The sequence below is a fragment of the Saccopteryx bilineata genome, chromosome 1 (genome assembly GCF_036850765.1).
Source record: "Saccopteryx bilineata isolate mSacBil1 chromosome 1, mSacBil1_pri_phased_curated, whole genome shotgun sequence".
In the NCBI taxonomy this organism is placed as follows: Eukaryota; Metazoa; Chordata; class Mammalia; order Chiroptera; family Emballonuridae; genus Saccopteryx; species Saccopteryx bilineata.
This window is the reverse complement of record NC_089490.1, coordinates 172,684,029-172,697,580: the sequence shown is the minus strand read 5'-3', so window position 1 is coordinate 172,697,580 and position 13,552 is coordinate 172,684,029. Positions and strand designations below refer to the sequence as shown.

Sequence of the window (13,552 nt, the reverse complement as noted above, 5' to 3'; positions counted from 1 at the left end):
ATAATCATTATTATGACAAAAATTATCCAACATATGGAGCAAGAGCAATGGGTCTAGCACTATACAAAGCATGTAACATATTTTGTTTAATCCTCAAAATATCTGATGAGGCTGGTTCAATTATTATCTCTCATCCATTCCCAGATGAAGAAACCGAAGTTTAGAAAAATGAGGGATTTTCCCCAAGGGCATACAGGTAGAGTTAGGAGAACATGAGTAATTTTTAATTTTAGAGAACATGCACTTTCTAAAAAGAGCAATATGGAGAAAAACAATGCCTGATGGCCTGGACAAATTGGCCTTAAATGACCATTGAGCCCAAACTAAAGCATGCTAACATTACGAATTTTGGGTGTAAAGGAATTGTTTTTGAGGGAGCTATTCAAATCCAGAATGCTGTGTAAATTGTACAAAAATCCATAAAATAGCCTCTAACCAAAAAATGTCAGGAATCTGCTATTTTAGAACAATCTATGTTATTTCATCTCCAATTGGCCTGGAAGCACTCTCTAAGGCAACATTTCAATGACAAAGAGATTGTTTTTGAATGCAGCTGGGAAAAGCTATCATTGCAGGAGGAAGGACAATATGGTGTTCTGTCCCTGAAGAATAAACAAAGTACTAAAATCTTTCCAGGCGGTGCTATCCATTATGTGAAGCGCTGACAGGGAATATAAATGGAGTCTGGGGAGGACAGGGGACTGAATTTAAGGTGACCTAATTTCTGTGAGAGTTGACTGTACACTGCCATATAGAAAAATTCAAAGTCATTTCATCTTCATTCACAGAGAGCATACAACTAGACACAGATACATGTAAAAATACTTTAAATGGCTGTGTTTGCAGAGGTGATCGAGTGGGTTATCTAACTGGGTTAAGAAGAGTGAGGTGACAGGGAGATGGAATCTGGGTGACAGAGTAAGTGAGCAAGAATAAGAGAGAATCAATGGCTATTCTGGGGGCCTCACGAAGCCTGAGCAGCATTTACCTACATGCTATTTTTCAGTTTGCAAAATACTGTAATGTGCTATTGAATTCTAATTTTGATCCATGTATTACAGTTTTCTAAATATTACAGATAATGAAAATGATCTTGAAAGGAGCTAATTGATTTTCCCAGGGTCTCAGAGATTCTGAGAGCCAGAGTTTGGCCTCCTGACCCTGGGGCTGACACTGTCTGTCCTCTCAAGCCAAGTGCGTCAGTGTGGATGAAGGATCTGAGGAAAACCATGTCATTTTATGAAATGCGGGTTTAAAAAAAAAGTAAACTCATCAGGATCTTTAATAAGTATTCTAAATGTTTAGGAGAAGAGCTAAATCAATAGAAATCATTGCTGTTGGGCAAACAAGTGTGTTACAAGTGTGTCAGGCTTGCTGCTTGTATTTTGCCTAATTGGCTGGGGCAGCGCCATGTGTGTGTAGTCTGTGTAAGGCTGCAGGTGTCCATTGTGAACCTGCATGGCCACGGCCACCGGCCTTACAGCTGCGTACCTTCCTGCTGATAGCCCAGCTCCGAAGTAATTTAGCAATGGTCTTGCTACTTCTTCCGCATCCATTCCAAACCAGCCAAACCTGGAAATTGAGACAGTCACATCAAAGTCGACACTGTTGAAAATGTGTTCATCATAGTGTGTAAGACCATGAACTTTGGTCAGATTCTAGATTCAGATCCTAAATTCCTCACATACTATGACTTGGGTAAGTAGTCTTCGTTGTGCTTCATTTTTCCATCTTTAAATGGGATAATTATACTTATCAGATGGGTTTCTTATGAAGCTTAAAGTAGTATAGGTTAAAGTACCTGTGAATGTCCCTTTCTTACTAAGACTAAGGAAGAAAGAAAACAAAATAATAGATTAAGTGGGTAATTGAATGCTAACTGATTGGTTGGAGAGAGTTGTATAGTATTTAAATAGACTTGTAAATACTGTTTGGTTAAAGACTCCCACTATTAGGCAACACCTTAAACTCCTTTTATTTTCATGCCTTCTTATTGTAGTATCGTTACCAACAATCACTGTGAAGCATCCAGAGGCCTGAAAGAAAAAGAGGCAAGAAGAGAAAAAAAATAGTACCTGTAAAAAGCAGGGTGGGAAATGGGGAAAGGATGGGAAAGAATATATTGGAGATCAGTTTGTTTTGTTTTTATTGAAGTAGTTGCAGTGCTTAAGTGGGAAGGTGAGATCAAAAAGTAAGGGAAGAATAATATCCTCCCTTTTACTCATTTTCCCAAACACTACTTGAATGGTGATCTTCCTGCTGACCCAGAGCAGTGCAGTGCCGTCCAGCAGAACCTCTGGCGACATCGGACAGTAGCTAGCTTCCCGGCAGATAGGGCTACTGAGCACTTGCAGTGTGGCTAGCACAAGTGAGGAACTGAATGTTGAATTTTATCAAATTTTAATTAATTAAAATAGATTTTTTGGTCTTTTTATTTTTTAATGTTTTCAAATTAAATTATTGGGGTGCCATTGGTTCATAAAATTATGTAAGTTTCAAGTGTGTAGTTCTAAGATACATCATGTGTATACTGCATTGTTTACCACCCAAAGTCAGATCTTCTGTTACTATATGTTTGACCCCTTTACCCTTTATACCTTCCAGCCCCTTCCCATTGGTAACCACCATACTGTTGTAACTTTAAATATAAAATCCCACATGTGGCTTGTGCTGACCATATTTAACAGCTTAGCTCTAGAACTGGGGTTGGCAAACTCTTTCTTTTTTTTTTTTTTTTTTTTAAATTTATTTATTCATTTTAGAGAAGAGAGACAGAGAGAGAGAGAGAGAAGGGGGGAGGAGCAGGAAGCATCAACTCCCATATGTGCCTTGACCAGGCAAGCCCAGGGTTTTGAACCGGCGACCTCAGCGTTCCAGGTCGACGCTTTATCCACTGCGCCACCACAGGTCAGGCGGCAAACTCTTTCTTTAAAGGAGCAGAGAGTAAATATTTTAGGCTTCGTGGGCCAGATGGTGTCTTACAACTACCCAACTCTGTCACTGTAGTCTAACAGCGGCTATAAATAATACTTAAATGGGTTGGTTTGGCTGTTCCAATATCACTTTCTCTACAAAAATGCCTGGGAGGCTGGGCCCTGGTTTGCTGTCCCTGGCCCAGACTCTACAGTGAGAAATATATGCTTCGGAACTAGAAGGCCTGGGCTCAAATCCTGGCTTATTAGCTCTGTGACCTTTAGCAAGTTGCTCGAAATTTCTGTGCATCAGCTCTCCTATAAGATAATGCTTATCTCATATATTTGTGAAAATGAGATAAGAATGATGCTACAAGTCCAACAAATTGTCACATAATAGAAAGGGAAGATAAACTGCAGCTTCTTTTCTCTCTTCCTACCTTTTTCGCCTGGAGATAATTCTTTACTATATCTTAATCAATTATCTAGATGATGTCTTTAGAATTTAGAGTAAGTAACAATTAAGGTAGTATATTTTATGCATTTATCTTAGCTGTAATCTCTGAAAGAATTAGAACTATATATGATTCCTTTCAGCTAAACTAGTCTCTAGCACTAGCCTTTCATAGAGTATGAGCTCAGGAATATTAGTTGAAATAGTTTTGTGTTACCTTGAGCTGGCCCAACCAGTTAAAGCATTAAATGATTCCCAGATTAAGGGTCCAAGCCCTAAACCAATGGTTTTGATAACTGGGACAACAGCAATGTTCCCTGCAAATGCAATATATAGAAGAAAAGTATTATTTTCAATGCAGAAAATACATTTATAAATTTATTTTTTATTTTAACTTCAATTGAAACTTAATGGGATTTGGACAAATTCAGTAAATTTTAAAAATAAAATAGACAATTTTGGGGTATTAAACTCATAATTATAATTGCTAAAAGAACTAGGTTTAGAGCAAAATTATACCAAAAAATGTTGAGTACATCCTTGCCTAACTGCACCAATACTCTTCAATCTTAACGCAGGTCTCTGTTCTCTTTTTGCAATAGGCATCAATGATTAAATTAATAGTGTCCATCCTCCAAGACTGGAACTGGAGCCAAACACTGGTAGAAGTCTTTGACCCACTAGGACCCCAGACTTTGCCCTCCCAACCTCACTGATTTACGTTCTGCATTCATTATTTTATCCTCTTGAGGGTCACTCAGGGCCAAAACCATGATCTTTGTTTTTGTAGTTCTTAGCCACTCAGCAGCCTGGCTTCAGTCCAGCAGTCTTTTCTTGATAGCTTTCCTCTCTTGACTTCCGAGATGCCCTCATCTCCCGATTCCCTCCTGTTCTACTCTGTACCTCTTTCTCTCTAGATTTAGGTACCTACTCAATATTTTCCCTAAAACACATTCTCCCTCTAGCTGTATTGTACTTTGGGTACTTGGCTAATTTCATAATTTCAGCTATCAACTAGAGAGACATACTCCTAGTTATATAGGTCTAGCTTGGACCTTCTCCACAGTTTTATGCTTCAAACTGTCAATCAGAGATACCCAAACAGATGTTCCCCACCGTGGAAACATCAGGGACTTCAAACTCTGATGGTCCCAAGCTGAACTCATAATTTTCCCTTTCAAACACGTCCCTATTTTCCATGTCATTGATACAACCATCCTGCTAATGATCTACAGTAAAATTCCTGTAGAATCCCAGGCTTTTCCTTTTTGTCTACTACCCATAACCAATCAGTTACTATGACCTATAGCTTCACTTCTAAAATTAGACCCTTTCCACATTGACTCTTAGTGGAAACTGCGGGGTAAATATTTAAATACTATGGGGTGTTTATTAAGAGCTGCAGGATGAATGGATGCTTTCTCTGTTCCCTTATTCTGATTAGACATGCTAAACATGATCATGGGAATAAGTGAGAGATAATTTAAATTCTAGTGGAAATTTAAAAGTTAACTTTTTTGTCCTCCAACACATGAACTTCACTAAATCATTATTCTGCCAAGATTCAAATGATGTACCCAATAAATTTGTAACATTTTAAAATTTATTTATTCTTAATCAAATTACCTCTACAGGTCCTCGATACTTGGGATTCTCTTTGCTAAACAGAAGCTCTCTGAGGATGTACTTATATCAATACGTTCTTGATTTGCCAAAGTAGATAAATTCTACTTACACAATTTCAGGTATTAATAAGGCAACAGAAGAAAGTTTTATGTTTCCTTTTTTTTTCTGCCAGTGCTTATGAAATGATAATGTATCTGTGCTTGCCTACTTTAAAAGACAAGTCCTAGACTATTTAATAAATATTTTCTAATAAACATGCTAGAGAAAAAACCTCATATATTATTTGTGCTTGAGCAGATAAAGAGTAATTGCAATTTATTTTTGCAATCTAATGAGAAAGAAATCATTAAGTGGAGTAAAGAAGCACTGCAAAAATATTTATGGAGCATCTGAATGAAAGAAACTAAATCGTCAATATCTAGTGTCTGTGACAAATGGTTATTCAGAATTACTGTTTGTGCATTTCTTTCTATTATGAGCCAGAACTATGTTGATCATAGTATAAATTTATTAAAGTATTAAATAAAAAATTATTTCATACATTACCTGTTGCCCAAATGCAGCCCCCAACCATTGCAAAAGGCCAAAACTTAGGGCAACGTAATATCAGATTGGCCACCAAGGCAACCAACCATATGGCAGCACACAGTACCCACTGGATAAACATTCCTGGAAATAAAAGAAATCAGTGTCAGTGGTTCAAACTGATTGGAGTAAATTAATGCCTAGGAATATCAGAGAGATATTATTATAGGAATGGCCACAGTTTATTGAATGCCTATATGCCAGGAACTTTGTGCTTTTAATATAACTCTCAAATTACTGTCCATCATAATTAACCCTAGTTCAAAGACAGAAAATTAATCTGAGATGGAGCAACTTGTCCAAACAGCTAGCAGTTTGTAGAACTGGGATTTAAACCTAGGTTTGATTCTAAAGCTTACTAAGCAGTGCATTAACACCTTTCCCACCTTTTAGGCAAATCAAAGATTTTCTACCAGAGAGTACTGGCAAGACTGAGTCTCTATATTTTTATTCAGATGCCACACCTAATGTTGTCCATCACCAAAAATATGGCAGCAAGAACTTCAGAAGAGCACAACAGTGATTTAAACCTTTGGAGATCATGTATGCCACCTTTGGGATAAAAATAAAGTTATTTATGGTAACATGTAGAACCTATCCAGTTAGAGATGCATGCCTGTGATGAGCCAGACCTTACAAACCTGAGAATTAGTTTTCTAGGTCAGCCCTACTCTCTTTTCTATGCTCTGGGTTGCCATTTGCCAGTTATCTGAACATCACAGGGTGATGTGAGGTATATCTGTACCTTTCTGAGGCCTCTGCACCATCAAGGGTTTAGGGATTAAAAGGATAAAGAAAAAATCAACACTGAAAGAAATACTAAGGCAGTGATAACTCAGTGTAGCACTTCTGACTCTGTCGAAGATTTTTGCTTATTTTTCTGAAGGTAAGAAAAAAAATGGCTGTTGATATTTAAGATAAAAAAAAATTAAACGGGCTCAGAAAGATAAAAGGGAAGGAACATAATCTCACAAGTTCTTTATTTTATAAATGAGAAACTGAGGACAAAGACCAGATGAGACTTGCCCAGGATCACACAGTTGTGAAACAACTGAAAGCCAGGTCCTCTACCCATTAGTGTGCTGTTTGTTCCTCTCCTGGTAGTTTCTATTCCTGTCTTAACTCCAAAGGGAAAAAAAGGCTCCGGAGCAAAAAGATTTGTAATTCTAAGTTGTATCAGTGCCTAAGAATTGGGAAGGTAATACTTCTGCTTCCTAATAGGTATTCACCATAACATCTCCAATTCCTTCCCTTGACTTTTATATAAAAGAAAAATACATAAAAAACAAGAACAAAAACAAAAACAAAAAACAGCTGTTGCATCTTCACATTATAGTCACTTCTCTTGTAGTGTGATATTATAGTCCAAAAAATCACTGCACTATGCAAAATCATGTAACAAAAACCACATAGCTTATGGAGAAACTGGGACTAGGGTTCAACACAGAAACTTAATCAGCAACCTGTTAGAAAAAAGGCTAGGGACCTAATAAAAATGATAGTGCAGTTTTACACAGGTTAAGTGGTTAAGAAATTCACAATGCTACAATAGATATGGCTCTTTAACTTAAAAAGACCTGGAGTTTGCTTATGGAAGTGGGCATCAAAAGTGTTGCAGCCTGTAAATTTATGTGAGAGTGGCTGGAGGGTTCTAATACCAGATGAGGAAGAGTGTGCTGCTTCAGGAGCTGGTGGAAGTGTAAGGAGTGAGTGTGTGAGCACATTTTATGTATTAGTATGCATCTGTATCCATCTGGCTGTAGTTTTCTGTGTTCACCCAGTGTTTTGTCTGACTCAAAATCACACATAAGCAAATACAAAATTCATGTTATGCTCAAATTGCTCTCTATTCCATCTATTGTTTTGAAAATTTGTGTTTTCAAAACAGGTGTTATGAGTAGAATGGACTGACCTCCTTTTTTTGGAAACAGAGCAGGTATGGCTAAAAAGCTTTCCTGACACTATCCTTCCTCAGTTTACCATGAAACACAATCATCAGGTTGTCCTCTACTAACTCTCAGATAATCGAGTTTGGCATTATCAAATGTTTTAGCTTAAGCTCTTTTCATTCAGTGCCAGCTTCAACAAAATTGGCTTTTGTAGCCATCGTTTTTAGAAGACCCAAATAGAGAATTTTGTATTTAAAAATAATTTAAGGTTAACAGTGAGGGAAAAGTAATTACCATCACCAGTATTATGTTTTTTAAGTGGCACAGAATTTGAGCCACACAAAAGGAATGGCTACAGAAGAGGTGGTGAGACCAATGGTTAGGTCTATTCCATTGTTGCTCACGGCTCCAGTTCTGCCTGAGAGTGAGCTGCTGCACCTCAGACTTGATGTCGTTTTCAAGAGCTGCTGCAATAAAAGAAATAAAAATGAAACAACAAAGAAGCTGTGAATCTGTAAACAAATTGTGATTAATACACGAGATTGAGTTTTTCAAAAGTATGCTAAGATTCCTTCTTCCACATAAACAGGAAAATATGAATTTAGGCATTATGCTAATATGCCATGTTCATTAATCCATTTTTTTCATTTGTTTATCAAAACAAATTTTTTTATCTCTAATCTACAATTAAAGAAAAAACCTTGAGCTTCAGCCTGATGAGGTGGTGGTACAGTGGATAGAACATTGGGCTGGGATGCTGAGGACCCAGGTTCAGAACCCCAAGGTTGCTGGCTTGAGCACAGGCTCATTTGGCTTGAGCACGGGCTCACCAGCTTGAGCATGGGGTCACTGGTTTGAGCGTGAGATCATAGACATTACCCCATAGTCACTGGCTTCAGCCCAAAGGTCACTGGCTTGAAGCCTGAGGTTGATGGCTTGAGTCCAAGGTTGCTGGCTTGAGCAAAGGGTCATTCGCTCTGCTGGAGCCTCTCAGTCAAAGCACATATGAGAAAGCAATCAATGAACAACTAAGGTGCTGCAACTATGAGTTGATGCTTCTCATCTCTCTCCCTTCTTGTCTGTCTGTGTCTGTCTGTCCCTGTCTCTCTCTAAAAATAAACAAACAAAAAACCTTGTCTTCAGATCTTGAAATCCTCACTTCTTCTAGATCTAGATAGAGTTTTTTTTTTTTTTTAATAGAAAAAGTTCTCCTGGGTAAGTAGACAGTTGTAATGAAATGATTTGTGGACTAGGACTATATTTACTTCAATTGGTTGTTGTGATATTCAAATGAGAGAGCACGTGTGAAGACTTTGAGAACTATCAGCGCCTTAACAAAACACAGGCTCTTGTTACATTTCTGACCTGAGCTCTCGGCACATTTTGGTTGAATTGCTGCTACCTACTCGGGAACTCCTGGAAGTAAATGTGCTTTCCTGCACCAGTAGCACTCTCACAGTGTGTATTAATTTAAATAGTTCATAAAACCCTATATCTTTATGACTTTTTTTTTTACATGAACAGATAAAAGAATATCGTAAAGATCTCAAGAATCTCCTAAATCTCTTCAAGATTTAGATTCCTGAGGACTCTCTTCGAGAATATCCTCAAGAACGTGTTCAGCAGTGCTGTGTTGCACAATACTGTCAGTCAGCCAGCAGAGCAAGGCGAGGCAGCTAGTCAGCTCTCTGTGTATTCTGGTAGACACTAGCCACATATGGATAACTGAATTCCATTTAAATTAATTAAAATTAAGCAAAAGAAAAAAAAATTCAGTTCCTCAAACATGCTAATCTCATTTCAAGTGCTCAATAGCTACGTATAGCCAGTAGCTACTGTACTGGGCAGGGCAGATACAGGACATTTTCCTCATGGCAGAAAGTTCTATTGCACAACATTGCTAAACTTGTTAAGAAATTCTGGTTACCCTATGAAGGAAAAAGCCCAAATCACAAATAGCCAAGAATCAGGCTATTTTTGTAAGATAACATTTGGGAAAGGCTGCTAAAAATAAGTCACCTTTTTAGTTGTACAAGCTACATGAGAAAAAAATAACATAAAAGAGTCATTTTATCTCAGTTGAAACCAGAGTCTCCCCACAATACCTTCTTGAATTTATATTTTGAACATTGATCTTTTGGTTTACCATGTAAGTAAACCCTTTGAAATAGAATTGAGGATAGCCAGTCTTTTCTTCCTCCCTCCAAATTTAATGTTATAGGGATAACTTCTTGTAGATATGTATTGAAAGTATATACATCTGAAGTAACTTTTCCTTGTTATTTTACGATTAACATTTACTTTAAAAGTGTTTCGACCCTGGCTGGTTGGCTCAGTGGTAGAGCGTCGGCCTGGCGTGCACAAGTCCTGGGTTTGATTTCCGGCCAGCGCACACAGGAGAAGCACCCATTTGCTTCTCCACCCCTCCCCCTCTCCTTCCTCTCTGTCTCTCTCTTCCCCTTCCGCAGCCGAGGCTCATTTGGAGCAAAGATGGCCCGGGCACTGGGGATGGCTCCTTGGCCTCTGCCCCAGGCGCTAGAGTGGCTCTGGTCGCAACAGAGTGACGCCCCGGATGGGCAGAGCATTGCCCCCTGGTGGGCAGAGCGTCACCCCCTGGTGGGCGTGCCGGGTGGATCCCGGTCAGGCGCATGCAGGAGTCTGTCTGACTGTCTCTCCCAGTTTCTAGCTTCAGGGAAAAAAAAAAAAAAAAAAAAAGTGTTTCATTTTTCTAGGTGTTGTTCCTTATGTGTTCTTACAGACAATATTAGATAGCCAACTACCTACAATACATGTCCTTTGGCACTATTATAGATAATTTAATGGAAAATAAGTATAACTTCAAAACTGCTAAATTAATTTTAGTAAGAAAAATATCTATCTAAAATTGTGCGTGCTTTCTTAAAAAAACAAAACAACAAAACAGCTGGTAAGACAGCATCCTCCTTGGGGATGGAGCTGAGTAAGACACTAAGGCATATTTAAACACTGACACTGTAACACTAATCAAATAAAATAATAACAGTTTTACTGTTAGCCTGAAAGAAAGTTTTAGCCCTGCAATGGCTTATCTGGGCTACTGCTCAAGGTTCAAGCCTGGTAGGTGAAATTTCACTAAGATATAACAGTTGCTATAGGTCACAGGGGTAGCAGGTGCCTGGGAAAACATCATGGGGCTAAAAAAACAAAGAATTAGGTGTTAGCTAAGAAACCATTTTTCCTCATTTTAATTAAAATAAGCAAAGTGAAAGAAAACCTTTATAAACATATTGATGAGACTGTCAAACATTCAAAAGTGGCAGATCACTTCCATGAAAAAAAAAAATTGCTTTTACAGAATATTGACAGCCCTAAACCTCCCAGGCTGCATCCAATTGAAAGAATAATTTGAAGTGCTAATCAGAGTGCAAGAACTGCATTCTGACTGAATAAACGTTAATCAACGTTACTTCATTTTAAGTTATTTCCTGCAGACAAATGAAATTTATTGCATACAGGTCTGGTACATTTCAGAAAGCTCACAGTGCAATTTCAGTGTGGATTGGCAAGACTACCTTTCAGGAAGAGTCTGCCTCTTTCTAAGTCAATGAAATTTTTGTGTGTGTGTGTGTGGGGGGGAAAGCAGTATCATTTTATCAATTCTTTTTACTGTAAACCTGTTGATTTAGCAAATCGGAAATTACTTGTAAATAAACTTTAATACTTTAAAGTACTTTTTTTAATGTTTACTCTCAAATGTCCACTGATATTTTATTAAACTATATTCATTCATTTTTTGTAGTACTTTATTAGTAAATTATTTTTTGTTGTTGGTAGTTGCTATGTTCTGATCAATACTGCTCCTTCCACTTCAACAGAGATTTCAGTTTTAGTTTTATGTTAATTTCCTCGAATCTCCTGGTAACTTCTGCCAGCGTCTCTGCTAAAATTAGCAGTGCTCGAACGTACTTCTGAGCCTTGATTTTTCCTTTTAATCATGGGCACGTTTTGAAAAATCATGAGACAGTCCCTGCAAAGTCACTTGGATTTCCGTTGAGTAGCTGTACTCACCGCGCTCAGAGCTAGCGGCCAAAACTCGCACCTGCTTGGCACCCCCGCGATCCGCCTCCACAGCACTGCTGGTGCCGAGCCTGCTCTGTTCTCATTCCTTCCGCCGCCCGGGGAACCTCGCCAACTGCTACTTCCTTCAAGGACAGTTACCTATGTACCCGCGGGGGCGGGTAGTAGGAGGGGGGAGGAAAGGGCTCTTGCAGCCAGGACACTAAGGCCTGTTCTCTAGGCTCCTCTCGGCCAGCCTTGACTTCCTGCAGGGACAGTGCCTTCCACATCTGGCTGGAGGAGGAGGACGTCTCTATCACAGGAGATGTGAAGGCCTAGGCAGAGAGCAGCAGGTGGGGAACACCTTTCTTTAAGCACATGGCGTGGGGCCCCTGTGATTCTGATGAGGAGCCTTAGACCCTTTGTCAATCTACCAGCAAATTAGAACGGCTTTTGTGTATTTGAAGAGGTGATTTTTCAGGGAACTCTGAGTATGTGACTCCCTCTAAACATCACAGAACTAGGTATTACTTGGACTACTCAAGGATAAAAACCAAAAACTGAGGAATTTCACACAGTTGTGAAAGATTATCTAAAGCTGATTTTTTTCACTATCAAGAAATTCATCTGAACCACAGATGTCACACTGACATCTCTTATGACATCACAGGATTTTACTTGTAGTTGTTAACCCTTTCTAAATGCACCAGACCCTTGATCCGTGTATTCATGGAATATGGACGGAGTGCCAATGAGAACATATGTTCTCAGCTTCTTGGGCTTGACTGCACATTACAATTGCTGGGGTAGGTTTTTAATTTTATTTGTTTTTTACAGTACTGATACCTGGACCCCACACCAGATCAACTGAAATAGCATCTCTAGGGGCATGGCTCAAGAATCATTTTTCTTTGAAAACCTCCTTCTTGAGAATCACATTCTAGATCAATAGTTATCACGTTATAGTAATATCAATGTATCGAGAAAGAATGAATTAAAATGCCGATTCCAGACATCTTGGTTGAGATTTTAAGAAACATTGCTCTAGGCCTGACCTTTGGTGGCACAGTGGATAAAGCATCGACCTGGAAATGCTGAGGTTGCCGGTTCGAAACCCTGGGCTTGCCTGGTCAAGGCACATATGGGAGTTGATGCTTCCAGCTCCTCCCCCCTTCTCTCTCTCTGTCTCTCCTCTCTCTCTGTCTCTCCCTCTCCTCTCTAAAAAAAATGAATAAATAAATAAAAAAAAATTTTTAAAGAAAGAAAAAGAAACATTGCTCTAGTTTCTCACTATCTGATATGTAGCCACAGACTGCACATAGCTATTTAAATTTATAGTAGAATTAAAAATTCATAGTTTACTTGTACTAGACACTTTTCAAGTGCTCAGTAGCTGCATGCGCAGATGAAGAAACAGTTCTGCCATCACAGAGAGTCTGTTGACTCACCCTGTTCTTGATAGTGAGCTGTGGGGAGGCAGCAGGGACCTACCTATACAGGGTCCAACCCTTTCACGTCGGTTCCAGAATAGCAGGGGACACAGATATGCCAAATAAGTTCAGCCAGGGGAAGTGCTCCTAGACTGAGAGTTCAAAGGGCTTTCTGAGCAAGTGGCAGTTAGCTGAGACAATCCAGACAGAGGTTAGCCACGGTTGGGGAGTTACAAGGAGAAAACAGAAGGACTCTCCAAAGAGGAGGTGTCCTGGAGGCAAGTCCTGCTTTAAGAATTATTTACATTCATAGACTGTAGTGTATGATAGGCAGGTGAAAAGGTACATACAGTACTGTGTCCTTTAAAGAGTTAAGCTAAAGCTTTTCATTTAAGGGAAGGGATTAATTAAGCAGTTCAGGAAAAAATGTCAAGTTCCCCTTGCCACACATACATACTCACAGCTATGCATATGCACAAACTCTCTCTCTTTTAAAAAGTATAGGGTCTAAATACAATTGTTTCACTTTGTGATTTGAAGAGATCTCAGGGATTGTGTGGTTTGTTCTTGCTTCCATTCACATTGAGAAGCTGAGACTCTCATTGTTGTGAATTCCCTAAA

General features: G+C 38.9%; 1 protein-coding gene across 1 annotated transcript in view; it reads right to left on the bottom strand.

Annotated features, from left to right (window-relative positions):
• Positions 1–13,552, bottom strand: part of TMEM144 (transmembrane protein 144) — a 60,721-nt gene that overhangs the window by 33,391 nt on the left and 13,778 nt on the right. The window contains 6 exon segments of the mRNA XM_066252688.1: positions 1,492–1,572; positions 3,584–3,683; positions 5,539–5,661; positions 7,761–7,812; positions 7,814–7,933; positions 11,672–11,836. Coding sequence (XP_066108785.1) covers positions 1,492–1,572; positions 3,584–3,683; positions 5,539–5,661; positions 7,761–7,812; positions 7,814–7,933; positions 11,672–11,836 — 641 coding nt within the window.